Here is a 20857-nt window from a genome sequence, read left to right as displayed (position 1 = left end):
TTGAGATTTGAATTGACAAATTAGGATTCCTTTGAAATAATTTTTCAAGAAATTCTCCTTTTAAAAACTTAGATTACTATGATTTGGAGTTAATTGTGGTTTAATCTCAGAGAGGTTACATGTGCCATCAGCCATAGTCGATAGCATATGCATCACAACAAAATATCAAAATTAAAAAATCTTAAAATGCATTTCAGACTACCATAATGTGAGAGAGTTGAGTGAGAGTTTGAAGAGAGTCAAAAAGTGCTTTGCTAGGGTTTAACTTGGAGGACTCTTGGAAGCTATTTAGGGCTTATGACATCTTGGCCAAGCTTTCCTTTCTACTCTTCTTCCTCTTCTACACATTTTCTTCAATATTTTTAAGGTAAGAAGTTGCTATCAGAATCTTTAAACAAATCTTACCCATTTTAATGACTTCATTCAAGTCTATAGGTACTTATAAATGTTTTTAATCATGGGATCTTGTGGTTGTTGGCATTAAATGCCATAATGAAGAGTTTAGAGCTAACCCTAATGTTAAACAATTATGTTTAAACTAATAAGATTTGCTAATAGTTTTTATTAAGCCTAATAAAGTTAAATTGGGTAATGAAAGTGAGTTTTGGGGTTGGTTTTAGTTAATCACACTTATATATCATATATTAGGCCTTAATTAATCAATGACAATTAGTGATTAATGCTTATTATTAGCCATTAATTGTAGAGCATTGTTTTCTGAAGCTTACATTGGTGGGAAACTCCGTTGAAAATCTAAAGTACACTCTTGGGAGTGGTAAACCCAAGAATTGAGGTAACCAAAAATTTAATTTTAATATATAATTCTGTTTGCTGATTATAATTCTATATTATTGATGATGGCATGGAATAAGTGAAGGAAGTATGATATGATTTCGTTTACTTAATAGTGGTGACATAAGTTGTGAAACTTGTATCTTCATGGTGAAGTTATGTTCGATAGGAAAATGTGCCATATGATTTTATGATTATTAAGTTGATAAGTTTGAATTGACTATGCAATGCTTATGTAATCATGAGATTGTGATCTTTAAATTAAGTATGATAATTAATGTGTTTGAATAATGCATGCAAGTTCATAAGTTGTGAAATCGTTGAATTCGTGAAATATGAATATGAGTATGCTTATACATGTGTTCAATGAACTTGCATAATTATGGATAGGCGAGAGTTCAACTGAGTGTTAGTAAAGGGTATGATTAGAAAATTCATATAGTGTAGTTTCCACTGAGTTCGCACACAGTAGTTGGCAAGTTTATTTAATACATGAACTTAGTATTGTTATAACCTACGAGTATGACATGGGCTAGACATGATGCTTAGTATTACTAGTCTCTAAGGGAATAGTGTGAGTTGGGCAATTATGACACCCTGTAATTCGAGAAGGGAAAATCCATAATTCAAGAGTGAGTGTAGGAGCCTTTGGTCGAGTAACCTTTTACAATTAAAGAGTAGGGCTAACTTAGTTATATGAGTTAGACTTATATGAGTTATTAGCCTATGGATTTGGTTAGATAATATAAAGAGTGTAAAAAGGCAATTATATTTGATCATGAAATGTATTGCTTAGTGACACATTGATGATAACATGTGTATTGCCTATTGTGCTATTATGCATAGCTTATTGTGAATACCTTACTTTTATATGCTTTAATTAAATTGCTTAGTTATTGAGATTGAATAATCTCGCTCTTGTTTATTATATTTTTCCAAGAGATGATAAGGTGAAAGGGAAAAGGAAAGGCCAAGAACTAAAGCTTAGTTGTTGTAAAGTCTGTAGTTATCTTATATAGTAATTGAATATATATATATATATATATATATTTCTAACCCAAGGATTTAATTATCAAGAAGATTATTTTTCGTTTGCATGTAGTGTCTATTATCTAACTTTGGCATTTTTTTTATGTTAGTCTCCTATGTTTTTTGTGTGAGGCCAATCATGCAAATGTATAAGATTCATTTACCATTAAACGCAGTAGCATGATTGTTGCTTTGCATGTTTATTTATGATTATTGAATGAGAATGTTAATGGCTTGTGGGGAGAAACTTGGTTTTGGTGCTTTGAATGTAAATGCATGTCTTGGTACTAAGTGTTTTGGAATCCTCATTTTGTATTGGATAATGATAAAATTGGGGCTGCAAGATAAATTATTAAATTAATTACCTGTGTGAGGATGTTTGGATTACCTTAGTTAGAGGTTTGAGCTAAAATTTTGGTGTCGAAATTTAAAATTAAACGTTGTTATAATTGTACTGTTTTTGGGTGCACTTTGTCTTATTGGCCATGGCAGACACGTTGCATGGGTAAGCCATGGTAGATTACATTGTTGGCCACAACGAGCGGCCTTTGTGCCACCTGCTCTAGTGAATTTTCTCAGAATGATGAAATGTTTGTTTTACCCTTTTTTTAATCTGTTTCAATGCTTAACTCTTTTTTCATGTTATTGCAAGCCTTTATACTTTGATTTTAAGTGTTTTACAAAAGCCTTAACTTATAATCTTCACTTTTAATTATTTTGGGATCCCATTTACTCAAAGAGTGTTTTATAAAGTTTTGGCTAAGGTTGATCCTTTTATCTTATTTAAATTCTTAATTATAGTGTTTGGTGTACCTAATTGAGTTTAAGTATGGCTAAAGATGGAGGTCATTATACCAAACACCTGTAATGTAAAATTATTATGAGATATATGAATATTTATATGAAAATAAGGATTTTCACAATGACCTAATAATAATTATGACTAAGTATGTTATCTTGTGATTGATTTTTGTATATATCATTAGTCTGATAGGATATAAAATTGAAATATAATGCGTCTATTATATATTATAGCATATGTGCAGGATTCACTATATAGTAAAATTTACATGATAATCTTTGAAGGATAAAAAATGCTAGAAGTATGATAAAAATAATTATTTGTTATGTGGATTTAAATAATTGGAGTCTGTATAGTTAACTTAGTAGATATGCAATGAAAAATATGTATAGTTTTACATTTTATTCTGCTAGTAAATCAAATTATTAAACATCCTAATGATTTCAAAATCATTAGAATTTTTAATAATAATTTTGTCTACAAAACATATTAAATTTAATGGTCTATAAGTATCATATATTTATTCTACGATAATATTTTCATATTTTGCTAATGTTGAATTTGTTATAATTTTTTTTAGCAAAATTAAGTTCATGGAGGTATATGAATGAATATTGAAATAAAGGTTTTGTATATTTATATGAAATCATTATATAAGATCATTTTGTTCATTAAACAAATTGAATATACAGATACAAGATATATTATGATAATTTTTAAAATAACATTTCTTTTGTGATTGCCACAATGTACAGGACAAAGATAGTATATATTAATAATTTAACATATCCAAAAGATGTGTTGAAAGAATATGTATAATGAGAATACATAATGCATAATTTGGCAAAAAAGAAGATTTACTTTAAAAAGTCTTGATAATAACCACATTTAAGAAATTAGTATTTTTTTATTGAAATACAATAACAAGAAGTGATGTTTTTAACATGGGGAGGGTTAAATTGAAATTGGCATTGGGGGGGAGTAAAGTTCATATTTTCATTAACCAAGGTTTTATCCCATTTTTTTCTTGGCAAAGTTTTAATAAGGTAGCTTCATTATATATTGTATACTGTTTTTTCTTAACTAAGTTTTTTGGTTTCATTGGATTATTTCTTAGTAAAGTTTTAATGAGTCATGATATTTGTTTATGGATATCCAAGAAGAGTGTTATAAATATTATAATATAATATGGTCTATGGATATCCATAACCTTTCAATAACTATCCTTTGACATTTTCCAATTAAAACTTGAAAAATCTAAAACATGAATAGCCTCAAGAAAGTTTTACTTTATTAATACATATAACATCCAAATGTTATATATCCTACCATTGTGTAGATTTATATGTAACTTTTGTGATAAAATTTAAAGATTTATTGCCTACAAATAGTATGCATGTATCAAGTGATTGTAAACTTGAAGCGGATGAGAATTACCCTCTATTTTTCTCTTCTAATTCTTATTATCTTGTTCATTTCTATTATATCAATTTTTTATATTCTTCTTAGTTTCATAACTTAAATAAATATTATTAATATTTGAAATTAATAAAACTGACAGAGGGCAAGAAAAAGAGGATGGAAAAGAAGAAAAGGAGGTGGAAGAGGATAACATAATTTACAAAGCTCACGCTATTTAATCCCAATAACAATTTATAAAATTTTCTACAATAAAAATAACTTCATAGGTCAACTAAAATAAACCCTAAATCAAAATAAAAGTAAAAGAGAAGTAAATTTCAAGTACAAGAAAGCATTTTGACGAAAAAAAAAAAGAGTAAAAGAAAGCATAAAATATTGAAGCCAAATGCAAAATAAATTAAAGTCATCATCAAATAAAAATTTCCTATTTTTCCATCCCCACTCATCCTTAGACCCTAAAATGTAATGATGCACAATTCTAACCAATTTATCAATATAAAATGTAAATTGTAAAATATATATCAAGTCATATAATTCTATTTTTTGGCCACAGAAAATCAAGTCATATAATTCACAAGCTACAAAAATCATAGCCTTCCCAAATATTTAATTAAATTACTGAAATAATTTATAAAAATTAATGTTAAAATAAATAAATCGATACATATATATAATGAAGCAATAAAAAAAATCTCTACTTTACGTTTTTTGAGTTTCAATTATCATACTTTGCATCTTTTAGTAATTTATAATCTCCCTATTCAATAAATATATGTTTTTTTTAAAGGATTAAATATTAAAAAAATATAAAAAATTTGGTGAAACATCTTATTAAATAGAAATAAATATAAAAATATAGTATTAATTTAAAAATAAAAAACTATTTTATTGAAAGATAAAATTAAATTTTTTTTTTTATATTTTTAAATGAAGGAAGCACATATAATTTATTTATTTACCTCATTTCCCAAAGCTTGTGGGGTTTGTTTGGGCTCGAACATGTGGGCTTTGCTTAACAATATATTTACAGACTTTATAATACACACACAGAGACACGCACTTACAGATTTTATTGATTTTTTTAATAATGCTTGTCAATATTGGAATTAATATCAAACAAAATGTATAACATGTTTTTACCATCTATAAATTAGGTGCAATGGGTCAAATAAAAATAAATATGATTAGCATGAAAAATAATCATTTAAAACTAATGGTATTAGAAATAAAAAATTAAAAATTATTTTATAAAATTAATGGACCAAATTAAAAATCTTATATAAAGCTAGATGATCAAAAGTATACCTTACCCATATAAAATATAAAATTAAATGAAATTATACTGTTCATAAATGATAAATCATTAACAATTTGACTCAATTTGAATTCATAATAATTACATTTTTCATGAATAATTTAATATGTTTTTTTTTATAATTTATACATAATTAATTTTTTATTTTGGAATTTATGATAATAAATATATGAAGAAATTCCTTTTTATGAATAGTAAAAAATAATTTTAAATTTTAATATCAAAAGAAAATAAAATGATAATGGTGGGAGTGTATAACATTTTTCATGAATTATTTATTGTGTGTTTTTTAATAATTTATATTTAATTAGTTTTTTGATGTGGAATATATACTCTATATATCAACGCACATATTGCCGCTCGGCCCAAAAAAATAAAAAAAAAAAAGGCGTATATTGCCACATCATTAGGAGTAGGAGCTCATCTTCAAAAGCGTTACACGCACTATAAAACGTGGCGCGATATGTGAAGCCAGTAGACCCCACAGCGAACCATTTATGGCATCCAAAAGCCCCAAATGTATTGCATTCGCTCTCTTCTTCCTCGCTAGCTGGATTTTCTGCTGCGAGTAGCATCAGGTAACAATAACATAACTGTCTTCCTTCTAGTGTCTTCGATTTCATTGCGTTTATTTACTCCTTTCTCACTGTTTTTCTTGACCGTAGATTCCCTTCAATTTCAATGCGAGTACCATCCTTGTTGGGTTTCTCGGATTATTCAAGTCTTCCGATTTTTTCGCGTCAATACCTACTACACAGTCTTGCATTTCTGTGTTTTTAGTTTCACTTTGTTTCATTTCTAAGTCAACTTCTTTGCATTCTTGAATTTCTTCCCTTATCTTTTGAGGGTTTTTTGCTTTCTTCTGAATCTTCTAGATCGGATATTTCTTGAGTTTCAGATTTTTTGTTTGGTCAGGACCACTTTTCCTTCTTTCTTTTTAATAATGCGCGCACCTGCGCACATTACCATCGTTCGCTTTCTTCAATTTCTGGGTTTTGAACTTTTTTCTACTCTAATGCATAGAAATTAGACAGGGCATAAAGTTGTTTCCTTGTGTTTGTTCTTTCTTGCAAGATCTCAGGCATTAATTTTATAATGGTAAAGTGATGCTTATATCTCTCCAGTTTCTTTCTCTGCTTTCAGTCGTCCTTGATTGCAATAACCTATATAGTGGGGTTCATACAAAGTTGGAAACATACATCAAGACTTTCATGGGTTTATAACAAAATGTTTCATAATAACTAGATGATTTTTCTATATGCTGGTAACATAGAACATAAGTACGTTTGCTGATTTTTGAAGCTCGCAACTTACATTGCCGTGTATGACGGACTTAATAGAGATGTGAATAGTTTAAACTTTTTCTGTGTTGTTTCAATATCTTTACGACACTTCAACTTTTCCTTTCCGTCAACTGGTTTGAGTTTCGTTCGAATGGTTAACTATCAAATATTGATGCCTTTTGTCTTTGTGATGTGTCTTCCTTTCGAAGCTGCATTGCCTAGTAATGGCAATTGACAATTTGAATAGTGAGGACAAGCTGCATGCTTCTACTTCTCCGCCACAAAGGAGTGAAGAACAAGGGTGTAATTTATTGACTAATGATTCTGCTTCCATTGATGGGGTTGCTAGTGACTTTCAACATAATGATAGTGTGCCTGGAAGATCTTGGTCTCATAACAGGGAAATAGCACCAAATGGAGGGAACTTAATGGTTAATTCATCCCGGATCAATAACCCTAACAATTTTCATGCTAGTCATTACTTACGTGAAAGAGATCTTCAATCTCTTTTGCACAGACCAAATTCAGGATTTTCATATCAACATGCTCCCTTCAATCTAAATAGTTCTGAGAAGCTTGACAGTCGTAGAAGAGCTGCAATTGATGATAATAGTTCAGATGGAAGACCACAAGTGTTCAAGCCTATTCCAAAATCAATGGATGGTAACATTGGTCAGCCTTCCCCTGGTTTGAATTTTGGAATGCCTATGTTTAGCCGTAATCAAGGTGCAGTTTCATTGAATTCTCCTGAAATGCTTGAGGAAAGACATTTGACTTCCCATTCTGGAAGCAACACTAATCCGGAAATTAATACTAAACTCTTTGGAATCAATCTTGCTGGTGAATCAAAAAGGGAATTTGTTCCTCCAATTAGTGCTCATCACTCTAAAATGGATAGCAGAAGATACCAATATCCTGATTTTGGCATGAATGGTGCCATTTCTGGTTCTCAGAACAATGATGAAGTCATGTATAATTTACCACAGAATGCAGATGCCTCGGTGCACTCTATTGATAATCACAATCTTAGACCTGGTTTAAGATTAGGGCCATCGTATGATTTTCGAGGGCCATCGTTACCATTAGACATTAATCAAATGATGCGGTGTAACATTAAACAGAGCAGAGCTAGTGAACGTGCGGTTTTCTCTTCACCTGGAATGCTAAGTAATCAGCTCCTGTCCGGGCAACTACCAGAATTTAAAGTAAACTCAAATGGGACGTTCTCATTACAGTCTTCTACTTATCCATTAGGTATGGGCGCTGGAAGAACTAGTGGGATGGATCCTTCAAGTAAGTGCTGTGATACTTGATTCCATGTTTTCTATTGCAGGCATTGATGAATCTCGCAAGTTGCATCCCTTTATAATTCACCTCTTTTCGTTTTCTCATCCAAGCAGGCACTTATTTTATCATTTTCATTAGTTTCTGTGTTTCTAAATTGAATTTGGCTTTTGACTTGTGCTACTTCAATTTTTGTGTTCTTGAGAATATACTTTGAATTAATCCAAACTTTGTTATTTATTTTTATGGATCAAATTCAAGAGAACAAGTTTAATCTATCAATGACAAGCCTGGCTCAGTCAAAAATGTTGATATGAAAATCTTTGTTGAAAGGAGCATTTTGTTTCATACACTGAGGCATACTTCTTTTATTTATATAAAAAGTGCGATCCTGGTATTATTAAATGATCAAGGTGGGATTTCTTGGTTACTAGCACGTAATCAAAGTTAATCTCAGATGGTTCGTTTAATACGGGAGTCTAAAACCTCTCTTGGATCTGTTCTTACCTCTCCTGAGTATCTTAAACATATCAAGTACTGTGGAAAACATATTTAGTTTTATGTAGTGACATAAATGAGCTGTAAATTTTTCAGATCTAGGAATGCATACTGGAATGAGAAATATGATTGGTCAAGCTTCTAGGCCATCTGTTAGATCCTCTCTTAAGAGAGGCGCTTCTGAACCACAATCATCCCTCTCCCAGGCTCGTCAGAGGAAGACTCTAGTGAATCATCCATACATTCATCCATCTGTCCCGAACTGGATTGGATCGGCTCCTTTAATGCCTAATACATCACAAACAATCTTTCGCTCAGCCCACAAAGGCATACCTCTCCTACCTCAAGCCATTGGCTCTACTGTTCATCCATCCATTTCTCCTTGGGCCAAAACTGCTTTATCACCCCAAGCATATCCCAGACAATTACTCCCTTAGTCCGTGCAACTCCATCTCTCCCACCCGAAGCTTGTGGTACTGTATTACCTCCGCATCATAACAGGAGAATACCGTCTATCCATCCTGGGTCCCAGATAAAATCCCACCCATACCAGCCAAAAATGACGCGGTCTCTGCCTTCCCCACATTGGAGGCCTCCCCCAATCATGCCATCTACACCTAAGGCTGTTCCACTTCCACCTTCTTATATCAAACTCAAAGGTATTGCTTTCTTTATTTCTTCTTACAGCATGAGTTTTGATAAATCAAAAGGTTAATTCCCTTGTACTTTAGATTTCCTTTTAAGTTCTGACATAGTTGTTTAAAAAAAAATGTATTTTTTTGGTTCGATTCATAGTCTAGACTGAACTGCATCATTTACCTTGCCAATCCAGTTAAACAGATGTCGAAACTAACTTATAACAAAATAGTAAAAGGGGAATGTTGATACATGCATCCTTGTAATGTGATTGTTTCATTCATGAAAGGCCCTTACTGATTGTTCTTAATGCTATATTCTTTGTTCTTGAAAAAAATAATGGATGATTGGCCAAAAAGGAAAAAAGAAAAAATAATGGGTGAACCATTTGTAGGGCTATGGCATGAAAATATGACATTTTTCATACAAATAACGTTGCTGTCCACTGTAAAAGCAACAAACAGATCTTCTAAATTTAGCCAAAAATTGAACCATAACTCATGTTGAGACCTGATATTTTTTTTTAATTTTCTTATAACATAACTATATGATATTTAATATGACTAGATCAAATTCGAGCATTGTCAGGCTATGATGGGATAGCTCACCTCCATTATAATGTTTGAACTCTTGACTCTGTCTAAGGAGAATCAAATGTCTTTCATTCAACCCTACCACCATTTTTGCGTGATAATTCTTTTTTCCTGTTGACATCCTACCCTGGTCCAGTTGAAGTGTACTTTCCATAATTAAATATCCTAATATGTATAGAACGCTAATTTCTAATGCTGAGGAAATTATAAGCAGATGCAAATGAAGCTCCCGAGCTAATTGGATTCAACTGCTGCTTGTGCAAGAGGGATCTGTCATTCGCACCAGAAGGACCCATTTCGCAGCCATCTCCTCCGCCGGATTCTGCCGTTCTACCATGCGGCCACACCTTTCACAGAGAGTGCTTGGAGAGAATGACTCCTGAAGACCAATCAAATGATCCCTCTTGCATTCCTTGTGCCATTGGCGAGTAGGAATATCCAGTCTCTTTTTGTTTCTTCTCACAGAATCTTTCTTCAAACAGGTATAGAAGGAAAAACATAGTGATAGAGAAATTGGAGTAGAATAGATAAAAGTCAAGTCCTCTAAGAGGTTGTTTATTGTAACTGGCATATGTTTATAGGAAGTGTAAACTGGTGAGGCAAATACAATGAGTGCCTCAATCCTAAGAAATAAAAAATAAAACCTCAGTTTAGTCTTTATTTGAATCAGGAACTTTGGTTGTTTCCTCCTCTACATTTTAATCGATGTGAGCAATCTAATTTTTTTTTAATTGAAAATTAATTTTTTTAATAGATTTAGGGTCAATGTGTTTTAAAAATTAAAGAAAAGTGTTATTTGGTTTAGCTCAACCCTTGAGTTATTTGGAGAACATTAAGCTAATCATGAAGGTTTTGTTTTGTTTTTTGTTTTTTAAATCTTTTTGTAAAGTGTTATTTTGGTTTAGCTCAACCCTTGAGTTATTTGGAGAACATTAAGCTAATCATGAAGGTTTTGTTTTGTTTTTTGTTTTTTAAATCTTTTTGTAAAGTGTTATTTTGGTTTAGCTCAACCCTTGAGTTATTTGGAGAAACTAAGCTGATCATGAAGGTTTTGTTTTGCTTGTTTGTTTTATTTTTTTTTAAATCTAGTTTTAGCCTTTTTTTTTTTTATAAAGCTATTCTAAATAGCATGTTAAAAATAAGTTTTCTTTAATACATCCCTTGTGTGTTTAGCTAAATTTTCTCAACTTTCTCATACCTTCAAAAGCATTTTTTCATATTTAACTTAACTAAAATTAATTTTTAATCCTTAGCAAACTGACTTTTAGTAAAGGTCTACAAACTACAAAGGCCTGGTAGGAATCTAATTTCGCTCAGTCACTTTAGTCTAGGCCAGAGACCAAAAGGAATACAGGCAACAGAGTCTAGTTCATATGAGGATTAACCCCATTTTTGTCAATCAGAATTAGGCTTCCAAAACCATGTGGGGTATCAATTGGTATAGTAAAATCACTGCCTTAACCCAGAGTCATTTTAGCCAAGAAATCGACTTTGCATCTCACGGGATATTTTCCTCATATTATTTTCCTTCATGTTATGACTACTGCCAACTAGGGTTGAGGGTTGGTTTTGGCGGAGGAATTAGTCTTTTTATAATGTGACAAATTAAGGTCTTAATTTTCATTGAGAGATGTGTTCACATTTAATACTCAACCATGTGTGGAACATGATTGTTTCTATTGAGAAGATACTTAGAGCAATTTTAAAAAAAAAAAAAACTACAACTCTATGTTAAATAAGTTCTCTACATCGGTAAAACATCAGCTGGTATTATTATTTTACTAGCACATTTTAATTACCCTAATCAAATTTATATGATCTAGATTTTAATTTATATGTATTTTTATATTCTAAAATCATTTTAATTTTGAATGTGCAGAATAAAGTATAAAAATAACCTCTTGAATGTTAATAGTTTACAATGATTAATGTTAATAATAAAAAAATAAAATGAAATAGATAAAAAATCTGGGCTATAGATTTAAATAAAATATTATTTGATAGAGAAAAATTAATTTAATATAATTTAAAATTTAGAATCATTACAAACATTGTTGCAAAAGTTCAAAGAGAGATTTTGCATCATTTATTACATTGCTACATTTTTTATGTTGCTAAAATTTTAAAAAAGTGCTTAAATCTTCATTAGATATAACTCATATTTATGATGTCATTGAAGATCAATTTATATATTATCATCTTCATTAGTTACTGTAAAATTGATGTTTGGTATTAAAGAATTAAATCTTTCTCTTTTATTAAATTTATTTTAATTAGGATATATTGAGTTAATTATTTATGTAAATTTAAATGTTAATATTAATATAATTAAAAATTTTTAATTAATTAGATATGTAATTTAAATAATTCATTTTACTTCTTAAATAAAAATGTAACAACTTTAATAATATTAGGTACAAAATTTATCAATAATTTAATTTTGAAAGGCAATGTTTTTTATGATAACTTACATAACAAAAAATTGATTCTGAATAAATTATTCAAACATCTTAATTTTATTAAAATTAATTTTAGAAAAATTATATTCAAACAGATTGTATTATAATATAATCAATTATGATCAAGGTTGTTAAACTCACGATTTAAATAAACTCGTGACAAGAATGTAAATTCGTATCACAAATTCGAATCATAAATTCATAAGAGTTTACCTCTATTAATAAATAACAATTAAAATTATGATTGTAATTTAATTTAAATATGTTAAAATATAAATTATTGAAATTAATTCATTTATATTTATAAATTATACATGACATAAAAGTTTTAAAATAGGGGAATCTATTTTTGGCATTGTTTTTTTTTTGTTTTCTTTTTTTATTAATATTAGTTTTTGTATTTAAGTTTTTGTTTTCTTTGAATCAGGTTTTATAAATTTTATGAACTAAAATTCTTCATAATATATAGTTAACTCGCTCAACTAAAAAAAAAATTTTTTGACGAGCTTAATAAGTTTAACCAAATTTGCAACTAATCTGAGTTTATAAATTAGTTGACATGATTTTGTAAGTTAAAAACATAAAAATGATAAACTTGAGGGTAAACTCACGAGTTTAATTGAGTTTATATATAGTTTGAATTTATGAGTAAGTTGACACAATTTTATAAGTTAAAAATATAAAAATATTAAATTTGTAAAGTCAACTCAAGAGTTTGACAATTGTGATTATAATTAAAAGTTACCATTTAATCAATTATTTTTATAATTTATTATATTAAATTAAAATTCAAACGAACACTTAGCATTGTTGTTTACATGGACCCACCCGATTATCATCACTAGATAGATAACAATTTTATCTTACATTTTTTATATAGAAACTTTATCTTACATTTTTTTTTTCTTTCTTGTGAAAACATATTTTTTTTTTATCCAAATTGATATACTTAAATATACACTAGCCGATGACAGAGCAGATTCCATCTTTTAACAATCTTGAGTGAATATATAAGCTATATCTAATTGAATATCAGTATAAAATGTACTCTCTTCATTCAAAAATGTAAGGCATTTTAACTGAATTTCATTTCTCAATAAAATAATTACTTACTTTTTAACTAACTATATCTTTTTATATTTACTTCTATCAAATACCCTTCAATAAATATAAAATCATTATCAATAAGAACACTTTTGAAAAAAGACAATGATTATACCTCAAAAGACTAAAAATGCATTACATTTTTTAACATCCAACTCTTCAAAAAATATTTTATATTTTTTAACAGAAAGAGTGTAATTTTATCATGGAAATTTTATATTCTAAATTTTGACAATCAATTATCGTGATTAACTATGGTGAAAAAAAGAATATCTTCATTAGATATCATTTAAAAAAGGACAAAGTTTTCAAAATTAATTGATATACTCTCGTCACTTAAAAAAATAAGTAATTATTTTTAAAGTAATATTTAGATACTTAACCTTTTATATTTAATATATTTGTATCCAAACAAATCAAAACAAGAGAATTTTAATATATTAATAATAAAAAATTATTGTATATAATAAATAATCTATAAATAATAGACATGTCTTAATTTAATTAAAAATAAATGCCTTAAATTTATAACTTTTTCACTCGTTCGTTCTTACATGTACTTTGCAAAAAAAAAAAAAGGGATCATTAATTATTATTAATTTTATTCTTTCACAATTTTCAATAAAAGTAAGAATAAAAACATTGCATACAACTATACAAGCGATAAATTACTTTTGAAGATGACACATTAATAAGAGTAAAATTGTCTGGCCCGAAAAGTAAACAAGAGTAAATTGAAAAAATTCTAACTTCCCTCGGTCTCTGTACAGGATTATTTCAGACGACACGGAAAGATTAAATTCTTGAAAAATGACCAGAATCTTGGTGACATAAAAACTAATGATTACCAGTCAATTCTTGTTGTTCCCTGTTTTCTGTTTCTAACCACGAAAGGCTACCTCTCTAGACATTTAATCCTTTAATTAATCTTTTTCTTATTCCTCTATGGGATAAATGGAAGAACCCTGAGGACTTGAAATTTATTTCAAATACTAGAAAAGATAAAAGAAAAAAGGCAAGTAACAATTGCATAGATTCGAATTTACACTATATACGTGTGTATTATTAATATTGGAAACAGAGAATTTAAACTCCATGCTCTTCCTGTTTTCCACCCTTCTATGTGTGAATTAATTATTTGAAACAGAGAATTTAACTCCATGCTCTCCTGTTTTCCACCCTTCCTATCACGAATTTTTACAGATTTCCAAACTTACACCTGAATTGAAAATAGAAAATACACAGAATTTAGACCCCACTTCTTTAAGAATTCTACATAAGTGAATTCACCATTTTCCACCCCCTTTTTACTTATTGCTTGAATTAACTTCATTAAAGGTCATTCCTGTGCCTGCCTTGAATCTTCTTAAATGGGTTTTGCGATGCTTGTAAGCTTTGCGTTGGTGGATCATCCATCACAATCTAACTTGGTTACCAAAGTCTTCTGAGATGTGAAGCAAAAACTGGGGCAGAGGTGCTATCCTCTGAAGATTGAGAAGCTCCCCAACTGATTCTTTCCTGGGAAAGCCATTTCCATCCTTACTGACACAAGTATCACTTTGCAGACAACTTGTGGTTGGTGAGACGAATTCATATCAACTACTTTCCTCACCACTATGTGCATCAAGACCCTTATCGTTCGGTAATTGGTCTTGTGTTGTTGAAGGATCATCTTGACATGAGGAACTGTTCGTCAGGGGACTCAGTAAGTTGAGAGTCACTGAACACAATTTAGAGTTTACATGAAAACTGATCTTCTATTCTGGTTCTCAAAGGTGGAGTAGTTATTAGACGTCATCTGTTGTGAAATGTGATGTTCAATCTGGCTTACTAGTTCTGTCATGGACATAGATGGTTGAAGTCCAGGCAATTTTATTCGATTCCAATTGCTAGGAAATCTTGGCTTGTTAGCCTCTCTACTCCAGAACCCCTTGGTTTCATGGGTGTCCTTAACTGCAAATGAAATAAATCAACCAGAATGGAGTTGCACGAGGGACTATGTAAACATAATTCATAGAAAAGTGAATAGTACTTAATTGTTTCAATATCATTAAGGATGTGTTGAAGCTTTACCATTTCATCTCCTTGTTTTACTCCTAAAGATATGAAGTACGATTGTGAACTAAACTTCACAGATCAGTAATCAGATCACCTATGAATAGGCTTGAGGTTCAGTCGTCATTTTACTTCATCTATCCCTTCATTTTACTAACAATTTGCCCTAGTAAAAGCAACAGAATCATCTTGATCATTCCAATGATGTAATCTAAATAATGAAGTAATTTCCTCGGATTTCCACAATAGTGAGTGAGTAGCAACTATTAAACTTCAAACCAAGATTATCACCCTACCTGAGCTAGGTGAAGTGTCCCAGGAATTGTTCTCAACAGCTATACCCAGAAGATTGTGTTCATACATTGAGGAAGATGAATTAACCGCAGGTGCTGGTTCTAAATTCTGCAAGCCAAAGAAACCAGCCTGCTCTTCACTTTTTCTATCAAAACCATCGCCAGTTCTGGGTTCAAAATATGGACAACCCAGCACCACATTTGGCTGCTGACTTAAAAAGTTGAGGCGATGATCACACTGGATGAGCTTCTCAAAATACTTGCCTAAGAATCCTTGAGGGCATTGCAAAAAATGTTTCCTGCAACAATAATGATAGTGCATGAGTATGAATTATTCCAACAATTGTTGTACGAGATATAGCAATGATACTAGAGGTGAAACTAAAGGAGCTGCCTTTCAAAAAAGGGTAATGTTACATGGAAGCTATGAAAAAGGTTATGTTACATGTAACTCTGTAAAAAAACAGAACTTCAGGGAGAAATTTCACTTGAAAATTATACTGACACTGGTGATTAGAACCACCGTAAATCAACTATTGGCTCATCTTGTCATAACATAATTCCATAGAGCTAAGACAACCATAATGAGAGAGGGAAAACATAGATTAAAGACGTTCTTGTCCAGTTGTATTCATGAAAATCAGTAGTTGATTTCAGAAGATTAATCTTCATTTCCGTGTGTGCTTTTCCTTTACAGGTCTATCATGGGGACTATGCCAGTTCATCTGGATATAGCAAACTCCTTAATCATATAAAGTCAGGGAGTCAGAAGCCAAAGTTAACAAGACAGGGATATCACGAACCCTATTACAGAATACTTCATAGACCGAAATTTTTAGAGTAATCAGTAAACCTCCTAGATACCAATAGATGATGAGTGCGGTTAGTACCTATGCATGCTAGCTTGTCCACCAGTAAAGTCTGATGCTGTCTGCCACAAGGTATGCTTCCTAGGTTGTGGATTGATCTCCCTAAAAAATAGGGGTCTTCTAGCCAGCTACAACAGTCAGGAAACCAACTAAGTAAAAGGGCAATTTAATAATACTGCTGAAATATCAAGAAGATAGCAAGAAGACTTTACCACTACTTCCAGCGTTCCAAGTCCATTTTCAGGGTAGTTAGCATTAAGAGCCATGATATCAGACCAAGGAATTTCAATCTTACTCTTGAGACCACCATCAAGAACTTCCCATACGAGCTTGTGCTTCGCATAGTAACATTTTGCCACCAGATCTCCTTCATATCTTGACTTATACTGCAAGCCATATAATAACCACGTAATAGTGTTAACTTTTTAACTGAAAGAGTAAGATTCTATATATACTGATTATGCTTTGGTTGTTTCTGGAAGTTTCCACCCTACCTCCCAGGTCCCAATTCTTAAAATGGATGCAGGAAAGTTCGACGCCTTGAGCTTACCATCCAAAGCTCCTGTAGCTTTAGTACCCTTGCGATCTTCCTTGATTACATTAGCTATTCTGGAATTATCTTCTTTGGAGAGTCTCATTTGAATCAAATCCAAAAGCGACGGGCTCTTCCGGAGACGCAAACCGAGCGGGCTTGGCTGGTTGAGCGAATTGCAAGTTGGCTGAGCCGGAACGAAGTCATCGATGGAATTCCACTGTCGGAAAACGATGAAGAAAAAATGAAGAGGAATCAAGTCACAATTCAACCAGTGTAAACCGACTTAAAAATCTTTCAGATAATAACAACCTGACGATGTTAGGCACTAAAACTTCAATTTTAGGTTGAAAATTAGATATAATCGAAAATCAAAGTGAGGAGAATTCAAACCTCGGGAGAAGAATCTAATTTGGGTCGCTTCGGAAGGGAGCCAAGTTCTTCTTCCTCAGAATCGTGAAGCTCCAACTTGAGCATTGCGAGGGAGTTGGTGTTCGATATCATGAACTGAACCATGAAGGTGCGCTGGAATACAGGAAGTCACAAAGCGAGAAGAACGTAGAAAACTAGAAAGTTGGATAACGACGAGGACAAGGATGAAGCAACTCACTGATATAAAGAACTTTCTCGAGAAGTATTGTGGCCATGGCGGGCGCTTCAAAGACGGACAAAGCCAGCCCCCTCTCTCTCTAGAGGAATGGGCGAGTGCCACGTGGCAAGACACGTGTCGGGAAAAGAAAGTACGAGGGTTGCCACGTCAGCGAGTCTGAGGCGAGAGGTGACGAATGTGATTGTCGCATGAAACGCGAGGTTTCTCGCCGTCGAAATGGAATAAAAGGTAGGACCCAGTGCATGAACCTCGAGAAGTGTGTCTCTGCGCAAAAAGTGGCATGATTGGCTGGAAACTTACAGGTGTAACAAATCCGCTAAACGGATTAGACACGTAAGCTATTTGGTGGTCCCACGTCATTGGCCAGAAGAAGAAAATGTATTCGCGAAAAGGACAACAAGGAACCCAAGATTTCTTTTAATCTCATTTAAGCATCATGGTGATTTTTAAGATTTCAGAATTCAACCAAGGATTCAAAAAATTGAAAGAACTAAGATGAGTTAGGAAAAGACTATCCTAACGATCGCCAAGCTAATATATATCAAAAATTATTTTTAGGTTTTATATAACTAATCTAAATATAAAAAATTATCATAAAATCACAAAATTATTCTGAAATTTGATTTATGTTATTAAAATTGTATATTACGGCTAGATAGTTATAAATAATTTTTGTTTAGTTTATTTAAAATAATTATTATTTTTAGTTGTCAATTAAATTACCCCATTAACAATTGTCTGATAGTAATTGATAACTTTAATATAGTAAATTGAAAATTTTAATAAAAAAAAGAGATTTTACAATTATTTTATGATTTTGTAAAATTTTATATTTAGATTACCTGTGTATAGTATAGAGCTGAGAATAAGGGCCGAGCCTGAAGGTCCTATTTAAATAAGGGTTCAGACTTTATATATTAATTTTTTAAAAAAGTAATAGTGTTAAGGGCTTGGCTTTGATAAGCCCTGTGAAAAAGAATTTGAGTGGCCTTTTAAATCCTGATAAGTTAGGTTATATTATATATACACATACATGCATATATTTTAACTAATAATGACACAATTTGGTTAGATATTTATTGTAGATGATGAAGAAAAAATTGTAGAGATAATTGATATTAAATCTTCACCTTTATTTTCAATAAGTGGATGTACATATGAGGGATCTAATATTTTATTTTTAGATAATGATAAGGAGGATTTAGATTTACATTGATAAAGATTAAATTTTAAATTTTAAATCTTTGTCAAATTTTATGTAAGACTTTAATTTATTTTATGTTGAATTTTAAAATATTTTATTCAAATTAAAATATTATATTTTTTAAAAAAGAAGGTTTAAGGACTCAACCCTGAACCTTATCAACAAGGGCTGGATCTCAAAATCAAATTAAATTTTAAATAATGATATTTCAGGACCTGAACCTTTAAAAGTCAACCCACTTTAATTTTTACCCTTTAACTTTACTATCTTCTCTATAGGTATCTCATTACTTTGGTTAAAGTCTCAAACTCATGACTAACCTTTTCATCATTACTTCTTTTACTTTTCCTTTTCATTAATGAGTTCAATTTTCTTAAAAAAAATGAATAAACGACATTATAAAATTTTAATTAAAAGACAAAGAAAAAAGTAAGAAAATTATTTGAAAACGTTTAACTCAATTTTTCTATTTTTTTTAATCTAACTCATTAAAAATTCCCTCTCCTCTATTTATCTCAAACCAAGCAAAGATATGAGGAAACAAGGAGAAACAAAGAAGTAAAGAATTAAATATTAAGGAAAGTTTGATGGTGTTATTACTTACTATTGTTTAGTGAAATGATTAAAATCCTTATGTATTCAACTAGAGTTGAGAATAAAGGACAGGTTTGGAGGTCTTATTTAAATACAGGTTCAGACTTTAAAAATTAATTTTTTTTAAAGTAATAGGGTTTGAGGGCTTGGTCTTGATAAACCATATGAAAAAGAACTCAAGCCGGGACAGCACTTTAAACCCTGATAAGCTAGGTTATATTATATACATACATACATATATTTTGACTAATAATGACACAATTTAGTTAATACTTATTATGGATGATGAAGAAAAAGTTGTACATATAATTGACATTAAAGCTCCACATCTATTTTCAACAAGTGGACGTACATATGAGGGATCAAATATTTTATTTTTAGATGATGATAAGGAGGATTTAGATTTACATTTATAAATATTAAATTTTAAATCTTTGTCCAATTTTATGTGAGACTTTAAGTTATTTTTTTGTTAAATTTTAAAATATTTTATTTAAATTAAAATGTTAGATTTTTGAAAAAGATGGCTTAAGGGCTTGGCTCTTAGCTCTATAAACAAGGACTGGCCTCAAAATTAAGTTAAATTTTGAATAATCAAACTTCAGAATCTAAGTCCTTAAGGGTTGGGTCGACCTGATTTTTACCTCTAGAAGAGTATGAGAATAATTTTTTCCCTAGCTGCATGGCAAAATACAAAAAAAAAAAAAGCTTCCCCCTCAAAAAAAAAAACGCTTCCTTTTCTAACACTAGGAATTCCCATTTTAACAATAAATATTGAATGTTGAATTAATTGATATTTTTTTTTTGCTAAAATGGGTCTATATATTAAAAAAGAAAAGAAAAGTTAAAGTATAGTACACCAGAAGTATAAAGGATCGAAAATAAAAATTAATTTAATATTTATAACTGAAAAGAAATAAAAAGAAAAATATCTTAATAAAACTATGAACATAAAAGTTAGAGTTGATGTGCCTTAATTAGAAATAGGTGGTGGTAATGTGAAGAAGAATGAAGATTAATTTGAGACTGTGATTTTTTTAGTGGGGAACACTTACTACTGTTGTTGGTGGTGATGACGTTGACGGTGACAATAATAGCGGCGACCCCTCTAAAGAGTTTAGGAAAAAAAAAAAAAAAGAGATATACCCCATTAATTTAAAAATATAAATATTTTTAATCAAATTTTATCTTTAATAAAATAATTATTTATTTTTATTTAATTTAATTTTTTTATATTTATTCTTATTAAATACTATCCAATAAACATAAAATTATTATCAATAGAGATATTTTTAAAAAAAGCAATAATTACATTTTAAAAGACTAAAAAATATTTTATATTTTTAAACATTCAATTCTCAAAAAATGCCTTACATTTTTGAACTGAAAGAGTATATTAAATTCATTAACTTTGTACAAAATTTTATTTTAACTTTTTAATTTTATAAATTGTTGTTTAATTCTAATATTGTTAGTTTCATTA

The 20857-nt window shown here is 30.4% G+C and overlaps 2 protein-coding genes across 6 annotated transcripts; one reads left to right on the top strand and one right to left on the bottom strand.

Annotated features, from left to right (window-relative positions):
* The first annotated feature begins 5841 nt into the window (after positions 1–5841).
* On the top strand, positions 5842–10323 carry LOC129287893 (uncharacterized). Of its 2 annotated transcripts, XM_054924159.1 has the most exons (4): positions 5842–5938; positions 6853–7936; positions 8522–9084; positions 9869–10323. In XM_054924159.1, exons 2-3 carry the CDS (start codon positions 6868–6870, stop codon positions 8860–8862), a joined length of 1410 nt encoding a protein of 469 aa, XP_054780134.1. In that variant the 5' UTR covers positions 5842–5938; positions 6853–6867; the 3' UTR covers positions 8863–9084; positions 9869–10323. The 2 variants fall into 2 exon arrangements, with proteins under 2 accessions (XP_054780134.1, XP_054780135.1); XM_054924160.1 differs by lacking the exon at positions 5842–5938 and having other exon boundaries at positions 6036–7936.
* Positions 10324–14389: 4066 nt separating this feature from the next.
* Positions 14390–17595, bottom strand: LOC129287692 (uncharacterized). 4 transcript variants are annotated; one of them, XR_008587780.1, is made up of 7 exons: positions 17360–17595; positions 16929–17186; positions 16647–16820; positions 16456–16562; positions 15569–15864; positions 15291–15438; positions 15032–15170 (listed from the first exon to the last, which is right to left on the bottom strand). XR_008587780.1 is itself a non-coding variant. In XM_054923917.1 (6 exons), the coding sequence occupies exons 1-6, from the start codon at positions 17480–17482 to the stop codon at positions 14956–14958; spliced, it is 1173 nt and encodes a 390-aa protein (XP_054779892.1). In that variant the 5' UTR covers positions 17483–17593; the 3' UTR covers positions 14390–14955. The 4 variants fall into 4 exon arrangements, 3 of the variants coding, with proteins under 3 accessions (XP_054779892.1, XP_054779893.1, XP_054779894.1); XM_054923917.1 differs by lacking the exon at positions 15291–15438 and having other exon boundaries at positions 14390–15170; positions 17360–17593; XM_054923918.1 differs by lacking the exon at positions 15291–15438 and having other exon boundaries at positions 14390–15170; positions 16929–17153; positions 17360–17593.
* Between the last annotated feature and the right edge of the window lie 3262 nt (positions 17596–20857).

This window comes from Prosopis cineraria, unplaced genomic scaffold (genome assembly GCF_029017545.1).
Source record: "Prosopis cineraria cultivar Desert tree isolate PC_DT_omini unplaced genomic scaffold, ASM2901754v1 PC12, whole genome shotgun sequence".
Taxonomy (NCBI): Eukaryota; Viridiplantae; Streptophyta; class Magnoliopsida; order Fabales; family Fabaceae; genus Prosopis; species Prosopis cineraria.
The sequence above is the reverse complement of the archived record's forward strand: the minus strand, read 5'-3'. Positions and strand labels throughout refer to the sequence as shown.